The following is a 21,944-nucleotide window of genomic DNA, read 5'->3' as shown; positions in this document are numbered from 1 at the left end:
CCGACCATCCAAACAGGGTGTGATATGGACTCTTGATCTTGACCACTTCAAACCACAACGTCTCTGCTCTATAATTGTACTCATCACCAAAAGCCACTTCCGGTGATATCTTCCCGATAGGGTAGGCTGACTTGCCAGGCACCACTCCATGAAACACTGTGGAGGACGGCTTGAGGTCCTTGTTGGTCAAACTCATCCGATGAAAAGTATCATAGTACAAGATGTTCATGCTGCTACCACCATCCATAAGCACCTTTGTAAATTTATAATCGCCCACTTGAGAGGCTACTACCAGGGCCAGATGACCTGGATCATCAACCCGGGGCGGGTGGTCCGCCTGGCTCCATGTGATCATCTGCTCTGACCACCTTAAATACTGAGGCACTGCCAGCTCAACCGTGTTGACTGCTCGCTTATGGACCTTCCGATCACGCCTGCACGTGTTCATAGTGAACACATGATACTGGTCACCATTGAGCTGCTTTGGGTTACTCTGGTATCCTGACTGACTATTCTGCTGCTGATTACCGTGCCCGGACTATTGACTATGACCACCATGGTTACCATGACCCTGATAATCAGAACTTGAGCCGCTGCCACCAAAGCCGGAACCCTAGAAACCGGAGCCTGGCCCGCTAGACGGCCCATTACTGTTACCGTGATGCTGCTGGCGGCTCTGGTTCCTAAACTCCCGCATGATATAACAATCCTTCTAGGTATGAGTAGACTATTTGTTAGGATAACTGTGTTTTGGACAGGGGTCATTGAGCATAGCTTCAAGATTTGTAGGCTTTCCTCCACTAAAAGGCGACTTGCCATTACCATTACGACGTTGATTCTTAAACCCACCATTGGTATTAGCCATAAAATCTAACCCGCTGTCAGAGTACTTACACTTCCCCCCATCACCTTGGTTATTCCAATTACCCTGTTGAGTCAAGACATGTTGCTGCTGGCCCTTGACATCACCGTTTTTCTTGCCCTTACCAAATTTATCATCATCAAAACCTGGATCCTTTGTATTATCAAAGTCACCATACCTGGTCAGGACATCCATAAGCTTGGCCATGTGTGTACACTTGCGCTTAAGCCGCCCTAGCTTATGCTTAAGAGGGTCAAAGTGATAGTTTTCTCGAAGAGCAACACAACTTGAGCCGCCCCAATACTGTCTGAAGAGTGTATGATGGTTGCGACCCGGCGAGCCCAATGATGGGCCAACTCATCGTCCCGCTACACACAATGCTCCAGATCAATAATTGTCATTGGCTGCTTACAAGTTCCTTGAAAGTTCTTGATGAAGCTATCCTTCAATTCCTCCAGGGTATTGATAGAGTTAGGAGGCAGGTTCTTTAACCATGTACGAGCCAGCCCTTCCAACATCATCGTAAAATACATGGCACATGCTACATCACTAACTTCCAACTTGTCCATGGCTAACTCATAGATCCTAATCCAAGTTGCTGGCTCAAGAAAACAGTGTAGTTGGGCACCTTCCGAGGGTCTTTAATATCTTTGGGCATGCACTCGTTGCGTAAAGCCGACACTAGGCACGATACTCCAATGGTCCGAGAATTTGACCCCGACTCCCACAGAAACTGAAGGGGTCACTGGAGGTTGCTGATAAGCCCCTGGTTAGCCGTTGCTGCCTCACGGTGGGCTCTTGCTTCGTCCACAATTGCTTGAGCATCAGTCCTTGGATTAAGGGGCATGTTATCATGGGGCAGGTTACAACATTGCTCACTGCTGGAGACCGTGACGACTTAATATGCCGACTATAACTACGGCTCGGGAGGGGGGTTGAGTGCACACGATCACGGCTGTACGAATACTTTTTCTGCTGTGCAATCGCCATTTAAAGAAGTTCAATGGCGTTTTGTGCATTGACTGTAATGGGCGACTCACCGGTAATAGGGAGAGTGTTGAGCCAGGTGGCTACTGCTACAATATTAACCACCGGGTTAGAAAAGTGACTCGGCGGCATTGCAAAATGCTAAGGTGGGGTACAACCCCGAAGTGGGTTTGACCCTGGTTCACCCCTACGGGCCGGCTCTGGCTGATGAAGCTGATGATGCCGAGCCACCGCCCTATTCCTAGGTGCCTCTGCAGTTGATGGGGGTGTAAATGTTGCTCCTCCAGCACTTGGTCCCGCCCCTGGTGTGTTCAACAAATTCATGGGCTCGTAATTTAAGGGAAAACGGGTTTGATGCCTCCTTTGTAAGACTGCATTGGAGGCATTTTGATCTAGACTTAAACGCCAAGCCATGGCCTTCAGGCGCTCCGATTCAACATCAATCTGAACCTACAACATGGCCATCCAGGCGTTTTCAGCATTAATATCCTCCTGGGCTTTGGTCATCTGCTCCCTGAGCTTTGCGATTTCTGCGTTACGCTCCGCTTGGTTTTCCGCTGTGACCTTAGTCCCCATTAAAGTTGCTAAAGCATCCATCAGCTCAGATAACACTTGAGCTGGATGCCTGATTAAGCTGGACCCTGAGGGGCCAGTTGTTGCCATTGCTCTAGCCGTCGTGCTATGGAGAGCCGGCGCCGTGCCCGCCATGAAGATGGTGGCTCAGCACGACGGCTCGTAGGGGTCCGGAATACTGTCACCATCGGAACAGCCCCCAAGCCCGCTGTGTTTGAAGCTGGTAGATTGACTCCATCTCTCCAATCGAGGACCCGTCACCTGAGTAGATGAGAGTCTCTCCTCCAGATGCAGAGTTCTTCGTAAGTTCCACACCTTGCGTGAATCCCAGGAAGACGTGTTTCCGCCCGGCTTAGACCCTGGCGGGTTGCGTGCGCCGAGCCGGCTCGACGAGGTCGGTGCAGATGTCCAGCTCAGGCTTAGATACGTCGATATTGCCGATGAAGACATGGATTCCGTCGTAGGCGACCCGGTACCCGTACTCGATTGAGTCGGCCTCGGGGCCCCAGCCAGCGTCATCGATGTAGAGCTTGCCGCGGCGACTCTTAGTCATCCTGCCAACAACGTATCCCTCGATCCCTGGGAAACAGCCCTTCAAGAACTCGAAACCACCATGCGATGGCCCCACAGTGAGCGCCAACTGTCGTGTTTTTGTCATGGCAGATGTCCTAATGTGAGGACTTAGACATGAGGCCATCGCAAATGGTGACTAGCTTGTCGGGGTTGAGTCGGTCGAAGGACACGAGTTTACCCAGGTTCGGCCCCTCACAGTGGAGGTTAAAGCCTACTCCTGCTTTTCTTTTTATTGCTTGAGTATCAATTACAAGGGAGCAGATTCGCTTGACCTAGCTATCGATCGATTGTAACTTGCCCTATTCTGTGCTGGGGACTCGCCTTTATATACAGGTCGAGGCCTCCGGCTTAAAAGAGTCTGGGTCGGGTCATGATCCGTGACCGAACCTAACTCTAACTCGCCTTGCCTTCTATGACAAGCAACCATATGGAGGCCTAGACCTCCAGGCCGCCTGCCGTCTTCTGGTTTCGGGCCCTAAGCCGGCCCATCTTGTGAGCCTCCCTTCTAGTCTTGCATCTTGATCATCCTGGCCCAGTTGAAGCTTGTCTCCTAAGAGTCGCCAATGACTTGACCCAGCCCTCAAAGGCGGGTTATACCGTGGGGTTATATCCCCAACACCTTGGAGATAGACTGGTCCCACAAACCAATACTAGTCTTTTATGTGCACTTTGTCCTCACCCATGTGAACTAGGGATCAAGTTTTGATCGGACACCCATCCTCAAATTGCCTCAAGCCAAACATGCTTAACTTTGATGTTCCTTTTGGATGGGCTCCTGGAAAAGAAGGTGCACATTGATATGAGTAGTCTACCATTCCTGTTAAGCTGGGATGTCACACCAGGCAGACCTCGTCTATCAGCTGCTTTGTCAACTTCCCAGGAGAGACCCGCGCTCACGATCTCGTGCATTACTGCGAGCACACACATGGCCACAAGCACGAGCACGCGCACACAAACTCCACGATACCATCCACGATAGCTAACGTCGGCCTGTTCTAATTAAATCCCATGAGCCCCCACTCATTTCGCCCCCAACTTGCATTGCATCTCGCCGCCAGGCTGCTGCTAATCGACCCCGCCGCCACTGCTGGCCAAAATTCTGGTGACACACGCCGCCGTTTCCCATGCCACCTCCACCACCGAACGTGCCGGACCCGTGCACACCTCCTAAACAACTCCTGCAAGACTGCCGCGTCCTCTACTTTCGAGTTCAATGATACCCAAGCTACACCGCCACCCCAACCATTGATTTCGGCGAGGTGAACATGTACTCGATATCGTCCCTTTGTCCATCTTGTTCATCACACCCATGTGCGTCCCAAGTAGCGCCCGAAAGCAAGCGGCACGTCCACACCCAGAAGATTCCGCCGACATTAGCAACTCCGAAAGCCGTAGCCGCCAACTCTGTCAACTACGAGAGCAGCCGCCACCACAAGGAGCTCCACTACGTCGAGATGATCACCATCGTGCACTCCGTCATTGCCGAGGACCACTGCATCAGGTTCATCCACTCCCGAACCGTTGTTGCCGTTCCTGAGCTTTTCGGCTACTTCCCGAATGATCTTCTTTTCTAAGTGTGGTGAGCCCATCTTCTTTTCTCAGCCGCCCATCTCTAGATCAATGCTTCAGAGCAGTCCACTTAAATGTGACTAACTAGGGTTGTTGCCCGTGAGCAATGGCGGCATCAGTGTCTTATATAAGAGATAAAACACACACGCACACTCATACAATCTCAAGCAGGCATTTGGAGACCATTTTTTGTTCTGAATTTTTAACATAGTTAATACAATTTTCATCCTCTAGAGAAAGTAATATTTTACTAAAATCAATTCTCAACTCAAAAGGAACGATTTGGGCCAACAATGGCCTGCACTATATAATGGACTAAATGTATGTTTGTTTTCTCCTTTACATTACATATAAACACAACTAGACTCATGAGCGCAGGACCAAACAATTGTTATCAGTGCTAGAGTACAACATTTTCGTTATGCAACGAGTTACCACGCGCCACGTGGAGACTGATCAACGGCGATCCGCTCTTGTACCACCGCGGCGCGGCAGAGCGGACATGTCGATCTCACCCGGAACCACGTCTCGATGCACGCGGTGTGGAACCCGTGGCCGCAGCCCGCCACGAGCCGCCCGATCTCGCCGAGCCCAAACTCCACCAGGCACACCGCACACTCCGCCTTCTCCGCGGCCACGTGCACGAATACCAGGAGCTGCGTCCTCTCGTTCTCGTCGCGTTCTCCGTCGCTCGTTCCGCCAGCCACCTGCGACGGGCAGGAAGGTGGCGACGGTGGAGCGGACGAGGTGGCGGCACCGACGCCGTCGTTCCTCGGCGCGTCTTTCTTGCACCGCCATACGAATCGCCAAAAAATGCAGAGCAGGATGAGGGCGACGCTGGCGGCTGCGAGGGCCGAGGAAGCGCGGCTGTTGATCTGCCCGCCGGTTGCCTGCGACGGCGAGGAGACTGGAGAAACGCCACCGCCCTCCATCTCTCCTGCGCGGTAGTGCACTGGAGGAGACTAAGCTTAGCCGGCACCCAACAGAGAAGCAACCTGGCTAGCTCTCCGAGGACAAGGAACGGTGTCCTATGTATATTTATGGTAAAATGTGGTTCGCCAACTCTTTGGGTAAAACATTAATTTATGCCCAACACCTCATAGTTAACACTTGGTCCACCCGTTCTTTACCTTCGATTGGAGGAGAGAAGTCTTCTCCGGTGAAGGTAGTGTAATTAATATGATTGCGTCCATGAATTTTGGGCTACTACCAGCCACATGCCGTTGGGTTGGAATCCTTCCACTCTCGAAGGTTAGTCATAATGCGAGTAACTTAGATACTCCCTCCTTCCATCTATATAAGGCCTAATTTAGTTTTTGAGGCTAACTTTAACCAAATGTTAGAGCAATAATATATGACATGCAACTTACATAAAGCACATCATCAAATTCGTATGTGTAATGAGCTTTCAATGATATAATTTTCACATTATGCATGTCATGTAGTATTAATTTTATCAATAGTCAAAGGCGGTCTTGAAAAACGCATTAGGCCCTATATAGATGGAAAGAGGAAATAGTAACATAACGTACTTCAAGAAATTTTTGCTTATATGGTATGTAGTTAATAAGGAAAGAGGTATTTGGAGTAACATAATATGTTACTGTAACATAGCGCTTTCCCCCAAAAAATGAGTCTACAACATAATAAATAAAGTTGTCTATGACACTATTACTATGTTACTTCCTCCGTTTTTATTTACTTCGCATATTAGTGTTGACTAAAGTCAAACTTCGTAAAGTTTGATCAAGTTTATAGAAAATAATATAAACATTTACCATAACAAATTTATACTATGTGAAAGTACATTCAATAATAAATCTAATGATGTTGATTTGTTATCGTATATGTTAATATTTTTGTTCATAAAATTGGTCAAAGTTTATAAAGCTTGACTTTGACCAAAGCTAATACGTGAACTAAATAAAAACGGAGGGAGTATTTTCCACTATGGAGGTAGTAACTTAGACTAGTGTCATATGCATGTCACTAGTATAAGTTACTCCCCACTATGACCAGTCTAAACAACTCCTAATAATTTTCATCCTTTTGTTTGCGATTACATATTGTCAAAGATCCGGCGGTCGATAACTTAATAAGTCTTGCGTCCTAATATATTACCATGAAACGCTGATTAGTTAGCACGGTCTGACAAATGACAGCTGCCAAGTAGTGGCACTAGTACAAGTGTGCGATCATGCTGAGTTGTTTAGCTCCAGCTAGCTCTTAAATTTTTTATCCCACCTGGCCTACTGGCTTCGGCAGCTGACCAATATTTTCTAAATTATACAGAGTCTTTCAGAACTTGACATCAAAGATATTGTGACACCCTTGAGATTTCTTTTCTGTACTTATGTAATGGCTCCATTGTCCTTGGAACGATTCTTAATATTAGGGGCTTCTTCTGACCAAAGTTCTTTGTCTCTTCTCTTGTAGTGCATTATGAGATTTTTAATTATATCAATTGCCCAAATTGTCAAAGAAGAACACCCAATTTGACACCATCTTAGATGAACATTTCCACCGCCATAGAGGCGAAGGCGGGTGTGCGACTCCATCCCCTACCCCTCTCTCGCCGCCGTTGGGTGCGCCGGCAGATAAAGCATGCATGTGCGACGCCGACAGCAACGGGGAGGCTGCTGATCGTGGGGACCTGGTATGGAGGGTTCGGTGGACTGTTGAGGGTCGGCAGCAGGGATGTGTAGGCGAGTTGTGGTCTCCAGCGTGTAATGCTTGGCTGTGGCGTTGGTGTTGCAACATGGCGATATTCAACGAAGATCTGGCCTGGTTAGGTCATCGTAGAAGAGGGTGTTAGTGCATGGTCCTAGACATCAGCGAGTTCGACATCAATCGCGGACCTAGCGTGCGGCAACATGGATGATTTTTGTTCTTGTTTTCTTTAGGGACTCTACATGTTCGGTTTAGGGTAGTGAGGCAACAATGTTGCCCCGATGTAGGAATGATGTTCTCCCTGCCACGTTCGTGTGCTTATCGCCAGCGAAGGGCATATGGAGTCGTGTCGCTGGCGGATCTTTTGGGATCTGATCGGTTTAGGTTTCTGGAGGATCCACCTGGATTTGACCAACTTTCGTGGTTGTCGAAGTTTCTACATGCCCTTATAGTTGTTTTCTTCTCTGGGGCAGCAAGTTGCTTTGCAGATCGCAGCCGACAGCGTCTCTTCGTCTACATCAATAACTTCCCGACCGCTGCTTCTTCCGGCTCATGGGCTTTTTAAAACTTTGCTCATTCAAGGAGGAGACCTAGAGGTTGCATCGAGTTATGTTGGCGGTGCGTCGATGGTGGATGCAAAAGAAAGAAGACTTCGAAATGTAATTTTATTTTTCTGTATGGGAGTATTTTTAAAGACATGTGATACTTAATATATGGCTTTGGGACCCTTTCGCGGAAAAAAGAGCAACCAATTCTCAATCTATATCTACTAATAAGGGATTAGTGCTTATGCCCATATGTCACATATTTTTACAGAAACCCCCACTCTCTTTTGTAATAATTAACTGCCCGCACACCTTTAAGTGAGAAAACAAACCGTGTTTTACTGTTTTGTACATATCCCCTCCCTTTTCTAGTAATAACCTGCACTCCACCGTTAAGTCATACTCCCACCATCCTTGAAAGAGTGTACTTCCAACTTTGTTGGAGGGTTGAACTATCTCAAAGTTTGACCGAGTTTGTGCAAAAATATATCAATGCTTGTGAGACCAAATAGGTATATGACGAAAATATATTTTATCATGAATCTAATGCTACTAATTTGGTGGCATAAATTTTGCCTTATTATTGTATAAATACGGTCAAATATAAATTGTTTTGACTTCCCAACAAAGTTGGAAGTACACTCTTTCAAGAACGGAGGGTGTAGAAAATGAATCTTTTTTGCGTTTTCATGGAAAGCCTCCTTCCGTTTCTGTAATTAACCCACAATCCATCTAGAACGAATAGTACTTTTAAAAAATATCCATATCTTTTAAGACAGTACTCTGATTTTAATATGTTATATATGAAATTTGATAAAAATATGTGTAGAATTTGAATATGATAATGTTATTTTACCTATAAAATATTTAAAAATGCTATTTACGGTGCAAGCTTAAACAATAGCGCACGATCCATCTTTCTTTCGTACCGACACCGGCCTGGATTGCAAATGGGCACCTCAGCAAAGCCAAATTGGAGACGAAAGAAAACGTCGATACCCGTGCATGCACGCCTCGGCAAAACCTTGCATGAAAAAAATAGATTTCTCATCCTATGCCTTGAAGAGAGATGCCTTTGCAAGACTTATTGAGGTCTTGAGTCATGGTTAATGGGTATAGACGTGTGTTATTTTCTTCTCTCGTTACAACACACATGCTTTTTTGATAGTTTGTATAAGTTTAAATCACTTTCCTTGCTATGTTCTATGACGAACGATTCAGGTTGTTTATTGGTTTCATCTGACATTTCCGCTAATTACATGGTCGCTCTTTCTAAGTTAATGACCCAAAGGAACATGCGATTTGAAACACTCTTACTAAAGTTCGTGCAAGTAATGAGAGGTGAGAAAACTTTCATTGGATGGCTATGAAGGTGAGAAAAACATGGTCGTTGATCTTTCGGTCTCCCCATCGCGACGATGACCTCTCGATCTTTGCATCGAGCCGATGCACCAATGCTTCTGAAGACATTGGAATTGGGTAAGGCAAAAGAAGAAGAAAAAAGGTTCCAACCTAGCAAATATTCAATTCGGCTCCCGATCTCATTACACTCTATGAACAGTAAATTCAAAAAAATACTAAAAAGTAAAAAATATGATGAGAGATGCTTGAGTGCGTGATGTCGGTGAGAAGTTTCAACTTATTCCGACATCTGAGTAGCTCTCGGCAAAAAAATAGGTCCAAAGAGTGCAAAAGAGTAAACCTTTTTACATACCCAAATTTGTCTTTTTTTGCTTTCAGATGTTCAAATATGCTGAATTTTTGCACGGACATCACGTACTCAAGCATTTTTTACCACAAAAAGTTTGAATATTTTTACTGTTTGTGACGAATTTAGTGTTCACTCCCAGAGGCCGGGAGCCAAAACGCCCCGCCCCGGCCTGGGTACTATTTTTTTAAGTAATGATATGGGTACTAGAGTAGTATATGATGAGACTACATGCAGAGCGTGAGCTAAATATGTCTTTGGGACAGAATATATACTAGAAGCAAATGCGCGCCTTGCTGCGCCCTTTTTTTATTGCCATGCAACATTGTTTTTGTTATTTTATTTGCTCTTATTCCACTATGATTCTCACATTGTTTTTGCCGTGTAGCTTCGAAGAAAAACATTACATGGAACCTTAGTTTGTAGTAGCACTTAAGAAAGATCCTTAATTTTGTAGCACTGAGAGATAATGTAATATGCAGATAACATTAAGGCAACTTCTTTGGATTACTGTAGTTATACCTGGAGAATATGATCCTAATCAAAATACATAGATTTGATTCAGACATTATTAGAAATATCAGACAATCGCAATATTCTCCATCTACTTTGAACCTCTTCACTCAAAGCAAGTTTGTCTTTTTTTCACAACTAATGTAGAGCCCACACTACATATTACTCATTTTGCTTGTCATTCTACTTCTTATGTACAAATATAGAAAATGAATACAATATGAAATATGCATATGTGGCAAATATAGAAATAGCTTTTTCATCACAAAAAATATAGGAATAGCGAATAAACAATTCAGCATTTTCTCTGGGATAAAACAGAAACTTCATAAGCACATACAACTCTAACCATTTTTCCACCACTCCTGACAGCTACTCCTTGACAACTGAACATATAGGAGTGTCAACAACAAAAAAGATATAAACTTCCACCTTATACAAGCATGTATTAATAGTTATATTGTTGCATAAACGGTGCTAATCGGGCATAATTTTCATTCTAAGCACATCTACATCTACATCGTGTAGCCATTCTGCCATTTTGATATATCAGTGCCATTGTAGAGAGAATTCCTTATTTGGCCCTTTCTTAAAATTTGCTTCCCTTTTTGGCCCAAAAAACTTGTTTCTTCCTTTTTTTACACTTAAACTTCATTTTGTTCCTTGCGTGACACTTTTATCCATTTTTTCATCCAGCGGTGTTAAGGGCCAGTTCTTTTGGTGGCTTCCAGAATAAGCTGCAATAAGCTTCCCCCTACCTAGCTTATTCTAGAAGCTGAACCAAACTTATTTTTTTAAAAGCCTAGTAGTTAAGACTTGACTAGTAGGCTTTTAAAAAGAAAATTTTGGTTGGGCTTCTAGAATAAGCTGGATAAGGGGCAGTTTATTCTGGAAGCCCAAAAATGCTAGCAAAAGAACTGGCCCTAACTGGCACATACAAAGAAAGTTTTGCCCCTTGCAAGCACGAGCGCATCCAAACGGCAGCAAGCACACACAGGCATCACAGACGCAGCACGGCACCAGCAAGGCAGCAAGTACTAGGCTTCCCGTGTCCCCGACGTGTCACCGTGTCGGCGCCGTCCCGGTGGCCATATCGCCATTTTTTCTTTATCTTTAGATCAAAAAACATGACTACACGTATATTGCATCGGACGTGTCCGACGTATTATATATGCAGACGTGCTAATCACACAAGTACGTGCAAAGCTAGCACAAGAAGCAAGGAAGCTAGCAACTTGATTGGATCAATTCAATCTCGGCAGGTAGTGATTCATTGGTTCGTGTGTGTGTGCGTAGTTTAGATGATTATTTAGATTTGATGGAGACATTTTTCGAAACGACTCGCTGGAGATACAAGTTATCAGAAGCTTGTGCTCTTGGCTTCTTGCAAATTGTAGCCAGTCAATCTGTAACAAAATGGCATGAGCGTGTGCCACAATCGAGGCGCGAACACAGCTAAGGGATATCACTTGTTGACATGCCGCAGTCTAATTTATCACCTGTAACATTAATCTATACAAATTTATACGCTACAGTAGAGATTGAATGGGCCGTCATTATTCTGCTCCTAATGTAATAATTATGATTAGTCCCGTGCAACATTTTTTTTGTATTTAGACATATGGTACTATTTTTTGTTTGTTTATTCAACCATGACAAAATATATATCACATTACCTTTGTGTTTGCATGTAAATAATCTGGTGACATACTACACAAGGGGTAAAATGGTCTTTTTAGGTCAGACTGAACAACGTTACTAGTCAAAACTAACAGAAATGTCATATAAGGAACAAAATAAAGTTTAAGTGTCAAAAAGGAAAGAAACAAGTTTTTTGGACCAAAAAGGGAAACAAATTTTAAGAAAGGGCCAAATAAGGAATCCTCTCGCCATTGTACTATGAAAAAGTCACTTTAAACTATAAGTACATAGAATGGGTTACAATTTATTAGTATGTCATAAGCACAGAGAATGGGGTTAGAATTAATTTCAATCTCATAAGCACTTAAAAGTTACAGCTACATACAAAAATAACGATGTTTCATATTTTAATAGTGCCACATGGAAGGAATAGCCACGTGTTCCGAGCCCTTTTGTCTTGAGAGAAAAATAAAATAGAAGTGAGAAAACTATTAAGGTACAAACATATAAGAAAACATGAACGTCTCTTGCATATATAGAACTATAAAATATTGTACTTACAAAGTCATCACTTTAAAGTAACTACTCAATGTGTTGCTCTTTTGTCTATATATCTTCAACACGAAAGCAGATGAGGTTGAAAGTTCACCAGCATGCTCTCCATTGCCACCTGGTGACTACCAGGAAGGAACAATAAATATACTTCCTAAAAATTGCAGTGCAACTATAAAAAAGAAGTGATTCATAAATCGTAAATACCAAGATATAACCAAACTATATTATATCCAGGGCAACACAATGCGTGTGACAAATAAAGATACTATCACAGTATCACTATTTCATAAATGTTGTATTGGTGGACAATACCACAGATGCAGAAGTAAATTCAATCACCATATGTTTTTTTTCTTTTTATCTCTCTCTGCCAACAAACATGCAAAGCAATACATAGATTAAGACTGAGCTTATTATCAGTTTCAGGCTCCAACCTGTATAACCACGAACATACATAGATTGCACAAAGCATTCAAAAATACATCGTTCAGTTCTGCTTAATTAGCCTGAAAGAAATGTAAAATCGAACTCATATTTCTGAAAAAGAGAGAAGGGAATGGCCTCATCACATAACCAAAACTGAAGCCATGTGAACTAAACCATCTGTTGCAAGAGTGTGATCCAGGGCTGTTCCATGTCAAACCAGGGTCACCAGTGGTGTGGATACGGCCACTGTGCGGATACAACTACCTTTTTGTTTTGTGATTCACATACATGATAACTAAAAAATAGAAAGAGAAAATAATTATGGAGCCACAATGAAGCCAATTTCCATGAAGGGGCAAAAACTATTTCTTATATGAGTAGATGTATATGCTATATGCACCTATTTATACACAGATAAATTTGCCCAAGAAATACATATGCATCTACTTTATTCATGAAGCTACTCATATATGCACCTACAAATATTATAACTGTCAAAGTCCTGTCCTCACTTTTCACCCTGAAGCTCATGTCGCATATAGAGAGAAGAGGTTAGTGCAAAAATTAAGGTAAAAGGGGATGTCATCTTCCACTGTACACCCTCAAGCAGCCGCCGCTGACCCAAGTATGAAAGGGGAACCAAATTACCAGCAGGCCTGGCTTGGCCATGATGCCGGCGTGCAAGAGTAATGCCTAGATAAGATGACGATCTCCCATTAACGACCCCATCGTCTAGACGTGGTTCTTGGTGCTTAGACGACGCGACGAGGAGCAGTAGAGCATCATCTCCGGCCAGAAGTCCGACAGAATAACCACTCAGGTCGGCATCACGCTACATCACTTGTTGCAGGAGCTTGCGCTGAGATCCTTCAGCAGCCGCCTGCCTCGCCCTGAAACAATCGCGGGCCGTCTGCTTCTCCTGAGTCCTGACCGCGACACGCCCCAGCATGCGAGAGAGAGAGACACCAGAGTAGAGAGAAGAGAGTGGATATGGACTCACCTAGACCGGGGCTTCTTTCTCTCCCTTTAATCTGCTGCCCTCACAGTCCTGATCCAGCCGCCGCCCCCATCTGCCGCCGCCAGTACCGCAAACCCACGAGGTTAAAGACGGCGCACGGAAGCAGGAAAGCCAGAGGAGCGGTGGCTATGCAAGAGGGCGTGCTGGAGAAGTCGAGGAGGTTGTCGTCTTGTGGGAAAATTTTCCGGGGGGGGGGAGGAGGAGAGAGAGAGATAGAAGGGGAATCCGCACACATGCCTACAAGTCCACAAACCCATCAGGCCATTACGCACACCTCGCAAGTGGGACCGTTCGGCTGGAAAAGGAGAACACAAACCGACTTAAACTAGCCATAATGGAGAGTAACATACATTAGTGACATACATATATCCCTAGACTATGTTACTACCTTCATAGTGGGTAGTGACATAGGTATGGTGTCATGCAAAGCTCCATTTATTAGGTTATAGACTTATACTGCATTGGGACATGTGATGTTACAGTAACTAGCTAAGTTACTAGAACTATTTCTTTCTTCATTAACTCATTGCCACGTAGACAAATTTGCTGAGTTGAACTTGAAGTTACTGTTGAAATTACTCTCACTGTGGCTAGTCTTACAGGCTGATCCGAGCGGTCTAACACGGCCCCGATTAACCACATAGCTCCATTTCTGGGGAGCTTAGTAACTCTAAGGACGACATTTTCTTTTATTAATTGAACAAAACGAACAGTTCCATGAACAGCACAGATAATCATAAAACGAGAGAAAAAAGAGATTGAGAACACAAGCACGCGCTCAACCTTGCAACACAACCGCGGGCACAGACAAGGAGGCACCCTTGTGCGCCTCCAGCGTGCTCGGCTCGCCGAAGACCGCGACGCGGCAGAGCGGGCATGAGGAGTTGGACCGGAACCACCGGTCGATGCACTCGACGTGGAACCGGTGTCCGCACCGTGGCAAGAGCCGGCCCCTCTCGCCATCCGTCATCTCCGCGAGGCACACCGCGCACTCCACGCCCACAGGGGCGCCGTCGCCATTGCCGCCGTACACGAACACGGGGAGCGCCGAGATGTCCCTCAGCCTCAGCGCCGCCACATTACCGCAGGAGGAAGAGACGGGCAGCATGTCCTGCGGCCGCGCGGACACGGTGAGTTTGTACAGCTGCCAGAAGCACACCACGAGGACCGCCGCCACGCCGAACGACGCGAGAACCGCGTACGCGTAGAACCTGATGTCGCTGCTCAGCGAGGAGTCCTCCATCTCAGAGCTCGACATGTGGGCCTATCTATACGTACACTGCGTGGAGCAACGAGCAATGGGAAGTAGTATGCGTTTGTGTCTGCTCGACGATGTGCGATTGTGCATGATATATAAGATGACATTTTGCCCCTAACTGCCCGTGCTCTCATTGTCCTAGAATATGTTTTTTGTTCTTTGAGAATTTGTCCTAGAATATGTTATCTTAGGTTGGGCCTACGCGACTATGTGTACACCGCTCTACGCATATTCGGCACATGCTGCGGTTATGCGACGCGAAGCAAATGTATGCAAGCATGAAAAGAACAAGTCTATGCTCGATCATGTAGGTAGGCGGCTTGTCGTCCATGTTCTGGTTTGCCACAAAAGAAGGAGCAAGTGGGACCTCGACTTCTTCTATGACATAGGAGTACACATCCCTGAACTTCTCGGAGAGGATTTGTTGCGCAGGTGCGGCCCCTTGCGCGTGCTTTCTTTTTTGACTTTTGATTTTCAATCTTTCATAACTTTTGAAGAAAAAGAGCTTGAATTAAGTCTTATTTTCATATTCGTGTTTCTTGTGATGAGAGCTTTCAAATAAGATCCATTTGTAATACGTTCTGATGAGTTTAAAAAAAAAGTTTCAACTTTTCAAACTTAGTACGAGCGTATGACAAAATCACAAGTTTCAGTACCCGTGAACAACAAAAATCTATGTGTAAAGTTTGAGCACCGAAACTTGATATCAACGGCCGACATTCAGATGCAAAATCGTAAGTTTCAAAAATTAAAACTAAAAAGTTATTGTGCCCTCATGCGAGATCCAACCACTTTACAGATTGCAAGGCAATCGGTCGGCCGGGTAGGGCTGGTAGGTGCGTGCTACCGAACCTGCGTGCCCCTGCAAATTTTCGTGAACTTCTCATTTATTATGCTGGCCGGGTACTTGATCATTCTTCTCTTGGTGAAGTTTTTCCCCTTGGTTTGAACCAGCGGTCTAGAATAACTGATTGCAAATTTATTGCATGCCTAACCATTAGCAAGATCAAGTCATGTTGCCACAGTGGCCCTCGCATTTGCAGGTCTAGAGCATAAAAGACTTGAATTGAGCCATCAAGGTCGTTTACGTAATAGGTTATTGTTGATCGGTTTACATTTACACTAAATCTTGAGGAACAACATTATTAGGTCCTTTCCTGTGCTTCATGGTGTATTTTGCTAAGAATGTCACATAAGCAAAAAATTGGTGTAAGCAATCGAGGAGAGAGCACTTGATGACCCATAAAGAAATGATGTCAAACGTGTGGACCTGTACAAAATACCTATGTATGGAGGAGCTTAATTGCTAAATAATTAATGAAGAAAGCTTAATTAAACATATCTAATCATCTATGCATTAAAGACTTTAGTTGATGGGTCTTTTCATTCACTACATCTCATAAAGCACCTGTGTTCCGGAAAAGGCCATAATTGATAATGTGTTTAGTTAATGCTGTATTTAAGGATCTAATCATGAGGAGTTAGCTATGCGGCTCTACCAATTGTAGTACAGTAGATATACTTTTTAATTTCAATAATGTTGGTTAGTCCACTAAAGCCAGCAATTGCATACATAGATTCCATTCACTAGTGGACTCGCATAGTATATATCATATGGCCCGTTTGAAGTCTCAAACAAATACCTTGTACAACATTAGTTAATTACTTTTGATATTTAAAATAAATGCCACGTTTGAAGTCTCGGCAAAAATAGCTTGTGTTGACCAAATGATCTATGGATCTGATCGTCTGCTTACAACCACTAGATGGCGCGTAAGATATCAGTCTATTCTTCGTTGCGTTAGAGATAGCGCCCAACTGTTTGCAACATGGTTGGTGTTGTGCTCGGTGGTTGATACATTAGTCGTGTTCCTCTCTTCCAAAAAGTGCTCTGTCGTTTGCAACTTGGCTGTTATGCGGCAGCAACATGCGCCGAGTGCAGCGCCGTAGTCCACCAAGTGCTACGTTTGCTATAGTACCACCACTATCGATGCAACACAACAGATGTTGCAACCACAACATTGCCACACAACATCGTCGCCATTGCGGTCACAACATCCTCGACAATGCAAGTTCCCTCGGACTTGCACTAGGCCTGCCGGTTTGCAGCAACGAGATCCGACCATGTCAAAACTTTGCCTCCCCAGGTGCGTAGTAGGCCGGCGTCCATGGTCGCAACTTCACCCTCTCCCTGAGGTCACAACAAACAACAGTCTTTGCAACAACTACAGTCAACCATGGATGATCTTTCTTCTTATGCGCAACACACAATTTGGATATGTGCTTGAGGGAGGCACGTGTAACGCCCCAAGACCGGAGCTTCAAATGCCTTCCATGTTTTCCGAGTTTCGTCGGGTGTTTTATTTCGTCTGTTGCATGCATCTTTATATTATGTGCATTGCATCATGTCATCTTGCAACCTTTTTAATAACTCAACTAAATAAATCGTATGGATCTTCGTTCCATTTAAATCGAGGGATATTCACAATGGTGATTTCTCTTTAGAACATATACTCCCAATATTATTAGGGAGCTATATAAAATATTCCATTAGTTTGGAATTAACCGCAACAAACTTGCATTATAAATCCCTCTCGTTTCTAAACTATTTTTTACATCCATGATCTTTCCTCCAAGGCCCTTCTCCAAGTGCAAACCATTTCACTTTTTCCTTCTTTCAAATTTCACCCATTTATTGCAAGTGGCTTTCTCCTCTTTCTTTAAAATGTTCAACTTTTCCCTATAAATACTAGACCGTGCCAAGACCACCTTCGCCAATTTTCAGGTCTTTTGGAAGTGTTTTAGTTGGGCTACAGATTTATTCGAGTTTGAGTTATTTTCAAACTTGCATAAAAATTGCAGCCTCTAAAATTGCCAAGGCAATTTATTCAAATACTAGATAAATCCAGGAGCACAAGGGTACCTTTTCCTTTTCAAATTTGCTGGCCTTTTTCCTTCTCTGAGCCTGGGTTCCTTATTTTATTTTTTAGACAAGAGAGGAGAGAGGAGCTAGCCCAGTCGCCTTATAGGCCATCCGCAGCCAGGCCTTTAGGCCTGACCGACCCTCCCTAGGCCCATCCTTCCCCTGCAGGGCCACCTAGTCCTAAACCTAACTCTCACCCTCTCCCTCACATCCTCCCACACTGCTGCCAGCACCCGCACGCACAGATCCCACAACCGCTCGATCCCCATGCTCCTTCCCCTCTTCTCGATCGATCTCTCTCTCTCCTTCTCCTCGCAACGCTCCAGGGAGAAGCCCCGCACCCATTTCCCCATCTCTCGATCTTTCCCTCCTCATCCCGTCGCCGGGTCCCTCCAACCTCCTACCGTGGCCTCCTCTCGCCCCTCGTCGAATCCTGCGGGCCGCCGCCCAGCTCCCTCGCGCCCCCGCCGGATCTCCTTCCCCACGCGAGCCTCCTCGCGCCCGACCAGCAGGCCACCAGCGGGGCCCCGCATCCGCGCGCCTCCTTCCTCCTATGTTGGCTTCTCCTTCCTCGCTCCAGCCATCGTGGAACCAGGCCGCCACTCCGGTCAAGCCTCGTCGCCAGCCGACCCTACTAGCAGGAGCAGGCCAAGCTTCCGGCGCGTGGAACCGACCTGAACCGGAGAGCCGTGGCCGGATCCGGTCTCCCTGACACCCGCAGGACCTCTGCCTCACCCTACTCATCGTCGAAGTCCCAGCTCCGGCGCCGTGGTTATTTAGCGCCGCTGCTTCCCTCTGCATCTACCGGCACGCATGCATGCCTCGCTGCTGGTTTCGTGCAAAGCCCCTCCTCCTCACGGCCATGGTGCCCGTCGGTGCCTGCACGTTGCTGCTGCTTCGATGCCCGCCTCCCATCATCGACCGCGAAGGGCTTGGAGTCACCTTTTACCTCTCCGAATGAACGTGAACGACTACCGTCGTCGTGGATCCGACAAGTACCCCTACAACAAGTGTACCTCTATCGCCGTCAGTGTCCCTCCGAGTTTGATGTTGGAACGTGCACGACTATGCAGATTCACCAAGTACCACGACGCCCCCCGAAGAGTTCGAGTTTGACAAGTCCGATGTCGTGCTTGTACAACTACGCTGCCGAGACCGAGACCGGCGAGACCGACCTTGTAACGCTATGCCAAGTACCTCTATCGGTAACTCGAACATGTACGAACCGTGTACAACTACCGCCGCTGTAATTTTGACAAGAAACGTGTACCACTACCGTCGCGAGTATCTCTACCGTCGTCATGTACCCCTACTTCCACTACCGTCACGAGAACAACTACTTCCTCTACGAACTCGAACCGCTCGAGAATGCTCCCTTGGAAGGTATAACCACCGAGACGACGCCCGTGAACGAATGATGTGTGATGTTTGAGATGCTCGTGGTTGCACCGTGTCCGAGTTGTTCTTTGCGAGTTCCTCGTTGCCTTGCTGTCGACATGTGGGAACCCGGTATCCAGGAGCACCCCATCTTCTTGCATGACACACTCACACCGACTTCTTTTTGCACCGGTATCCCCATGAGCTACCGGATCATCGGAATGTTGCCGCGGCATCATTTCCGTTTCGTCGCCGTGGCACCCCTTTCTTTCTACCACGGTGACAAATGCTCTCATCATGCTCATGTCAACTTTGAATGAAAATTGCATAAAACTTGAAAATGTCATCCGCATCATGATAACAACATCAAGAATGTTTAAATTGTTGTTTGCATTAATTTGCTAAATAAATATGGGGATTTACCGGATTTGTTTTTTGTTATATCCCTCTCATTTCTAAACTATTTTTTGCATCCATGATCTTTCCTCCAAGGCCCTTCTCCAAGTGCAAACCATTTCACTTTTTCCTTCTTTCAAATTTCACCCATTTATTGCAAGTGGCTTTCTCCTCTTTCTTTAAAATGTTCAACTTTTCCCTACAAATACTAGACCGTGGCAAGACCACCTCCTCCAATTTTCAGGTCTTTTGGAAGTGTTTTGGTTGGGCTACAGATTTATTCGAGTTTGAGTTATTTTCAAACTTGCATAAAAATTGCAGCCTCTAAAATTGCCAAGGCATTTTATTCAAATACTAGATAAATCCAGGAGCACAAGGGTACTTTTTCCTTTTCAAATTTGCTGGCCTTTTTCCTTCTCTGAGCCTGGGTTTTCCTTATTTTCTTTTTTAGACAATAGAGGAGAGAGGAGCCAACCCACCCGGCCTATAGGCCATCCGCAGCCAGGCCTTTAGGCCCAGCCGACCCCCCTAGGCCCATCCTTCCCCTGCAGGCCCACCTAGTCCTAAATCTAACTCTCACCCTCTCCCTCGCATCCTCCAACACCGCCGCCAGCACCCACACGCACAGATCCCACAACCGCTCGATCCCCACGCTCCTTCCCCTCTGCTCGATCGATCTCTCTCTCCCTCTCCTCGCAACGCTCCAGGGAGAAGCCCTGCACCTGTTTCCCCATCTTTCGATCTCTCCCTCCTCATCCTGTCGCCAGATCCCTCCGACCTCCTGCCGTGGCCTCCTCTTGCCCCTCGCCGGATCCAGCGGACCGCCGCCCGGCTCCCTTGCGCCCCCGCCAGATCTCCTTCCCCACGCGAGCCTCCTCGCGCCTGACCAGTAGGCCACCAGCGAGGCCCCGCATCCGCGCGCCTCCTTCCTCCTACGTTGGCTTCTCCTTCCTCGCTCCAGCCATCGTGGAACCAGGACGCCGCTCCGGTCAAGCCTCGTCGCCGGCCAACCCTACCAGCAGGAGCAGGCCAAGCTTCCGGTGCCTGGAACCGTCCTGAACCGGAGAGCCGTGGCTGGATCCGGTGTCCCTGACGCCCGCAGGACCTCTGCCTCACCCTGCTCGTCGTCGAAGTCCCAGCTCCGCCGCGGTAGTTCTTCAACATTGTTGCTTTCCTTTGCATCTACCGGCACGCCTGCATGCCTCGCTGCTGGTTTCCTGCAGAGCCCCTCCTCCTCACGGGCATGGTGCCCGTCGGTGCCCGCACGTTGCTGCTGCTTCACTGCCCGCCTCCCACCGTCGACCGCGAAGGGCTTGGAGTCACCTTTTACCTCTCCGAACGAACGCGAACGACTACTGTCGCCGTGGATCTGACAAGTACCCCTATAACAAGTGTACCTCTACTGCCGTCAGTGTCCCTCCAAGTTTGATGTTAGAACGTGCATGACTATGTGGATTCGCCAAGTACCATGACGCCCCCCCGAAGAGTTCAGGTTCGACAAGTCCGATGTCGCGCTTGTACAACGACGCTGCTGAGACCGAGACCGGCGAGACCGACCTTGTAACGCTATGCCAAGTACCTCTACCGGTGATTCGAACATCTATAAACCGTGTACAACTACCGCCGCTGTAATTTTGTCAAGAAACGTGTACCACTACCGTCGCGAGTACCTCTACCGTCGTCATGTACCCCTACTTCTACTACCATCACGAGAAAAACTACTTCCTCTATGAACTCGAACCCCTCGAGAATGCTCCCTTGGAAGGTATAACCACCGAGACGACGCCCGTGAACGAATGATGTGTGATGTTTGAGATGCTCGTGGTTGCACCGTGTCCGAGTTGTTCTTTGCGAGTTCCTCGTTGCCTTGCCGTCGACATGTGGGAACCCGGTACCGAGAGTACCCCATCTTCTTGCATGACACACTCACACCCACTTCCTTTTGCACCAATATCCCCGTGAGCTACTGGATCATCGGAATGTTGCAGCGGCATCATTTCTGTTTCGTCGCCGTGGCACCCCTTTCTTTCTACCATGGTGACAAATGCTCTCATCACGCTCATGTCAACTTTTAATAAAAAATGCATAAAACTTGCAACTGTCATCTGCATCATGATAACAACATCAAGAATATTTAAATTGTTGTTTGCATTAATTTGCGAAATATTGTTGAATGGTGGAGTGTTGTAACGCCCCAATACCGGAGCTTCAAATGCCTTCCATGTTTTCTGAGTTTCGTCGAGTGTTTTGTTTTGTCTGTTGCATGCATCTTTGCATCATGTGCATTGCATCATGTCATCTTGCAACCTTTTTAATAACTCAAATAAATAAATCATATGGATCTTCGTTC

The 21,944-nt window shown here is 46.2% G+C and overlaps 2 protein-coding genes and 1 long non-coding RNA gene across 3 annotated transcripts; all 3 read right to left on the bottom strand.

Moving 5' to 3' along the window:
• Positions 1-2,774: 2,774 nt before the first annotated feature.
• LOC119288844 (RING-H2 finger protein ATL80-like) lies at positions 2,775-5,496 on the bottom strand. The gene is made up of 2 exons (XM_037568370.1): positions 5,000-5,496; positions 2,775-2,976 (listed from the first exon to the last, which is right to left on the bottom strand). The coding sequence occupies exons 1-2, from the start codon at positions 5,494-5,496 to the stop codon at positions 2,775-2,777; spliced, it is 699 nt and encodes a 232-aa protein (XP_037424267.1).
• Positions 5,497-12,023: 6,527 nt separating this feature from the next.
• Positions 12,024-13,839, bottom strand: LOC119288842. The gene is made up of 2 exons (XR_005141301.1): positions 13,623-13,839; positions 12,024-12,318 (listed from the first exon to the last, which is right to left on the bottom strand). It is a non-coding gene; the product is annotated as an uncharacterized LOC119288842 (long non-coding RNA).
• Positions 13,840-14,412: 573 nt separating this feature from the next.
• LOC119288841 (RING-H2 finger protein ATL64-like) lies at positions 14,413-14,898 on the bottom strand. Its single transcript, XM_037568369.1, has one exon. It carries the CDS (start codon positions 14,896-14,898, stop codon positions 14,419-14,421), a length of 480 nt encoding a protein of 159 aa, XP_037424266.1. The 3' UTR covers positions 14,413-14,418.
• Positions 14,899-21,944: the final 7,046 nt, after the last annotated feature.

Source organism: Triticum dicoccoides, chromosome 4A, assembly GCF_002162155.2.
Source record: "Triticum dicoccoides isolate Atlit2015 ecotype Zavitan chromosome 4A, WEW_v2.0, whole genome shotgun sequence".
In the NCBI taxonomy this organism is placed as follows: domain Eukaryota; kingdom Viridiplantae; phylum Streptophyta; class Magnoliopsida; order Poales; family Poaceae; genus Triticum; species Triticum dicoccoides.
Note: the sequence above shows the minus strand (reverse complement) of the source record. Positions and strands in the feature narration are given on the sequence as shown.

Bases quoted from the DNA above. Each gene is read 5' to 3' on its own strand.
- LOC119288844 (XM_037568370.1), bottom strand. From the start codon at position 5,496: ATGGAGGGCGGTGGCGTTTCTCCAGTCTCCTCGCCGTCGCAGGCAACC. The intron at 2,977-4,999 runs GTAACTCGTTGC...CGTTGTTGGCAG, and splicing joins CAGTCTCCACGTGGCGCGTG to GATGACTAAGAGTCGCCGCG.
- LOC119288841 (XM_037568369.1), bottom strand. From the start codon at position 14,898: ATGTCGAGCTCTGAGATGGAGGACTCCTCGCTGAGCAGCGACATCAGG.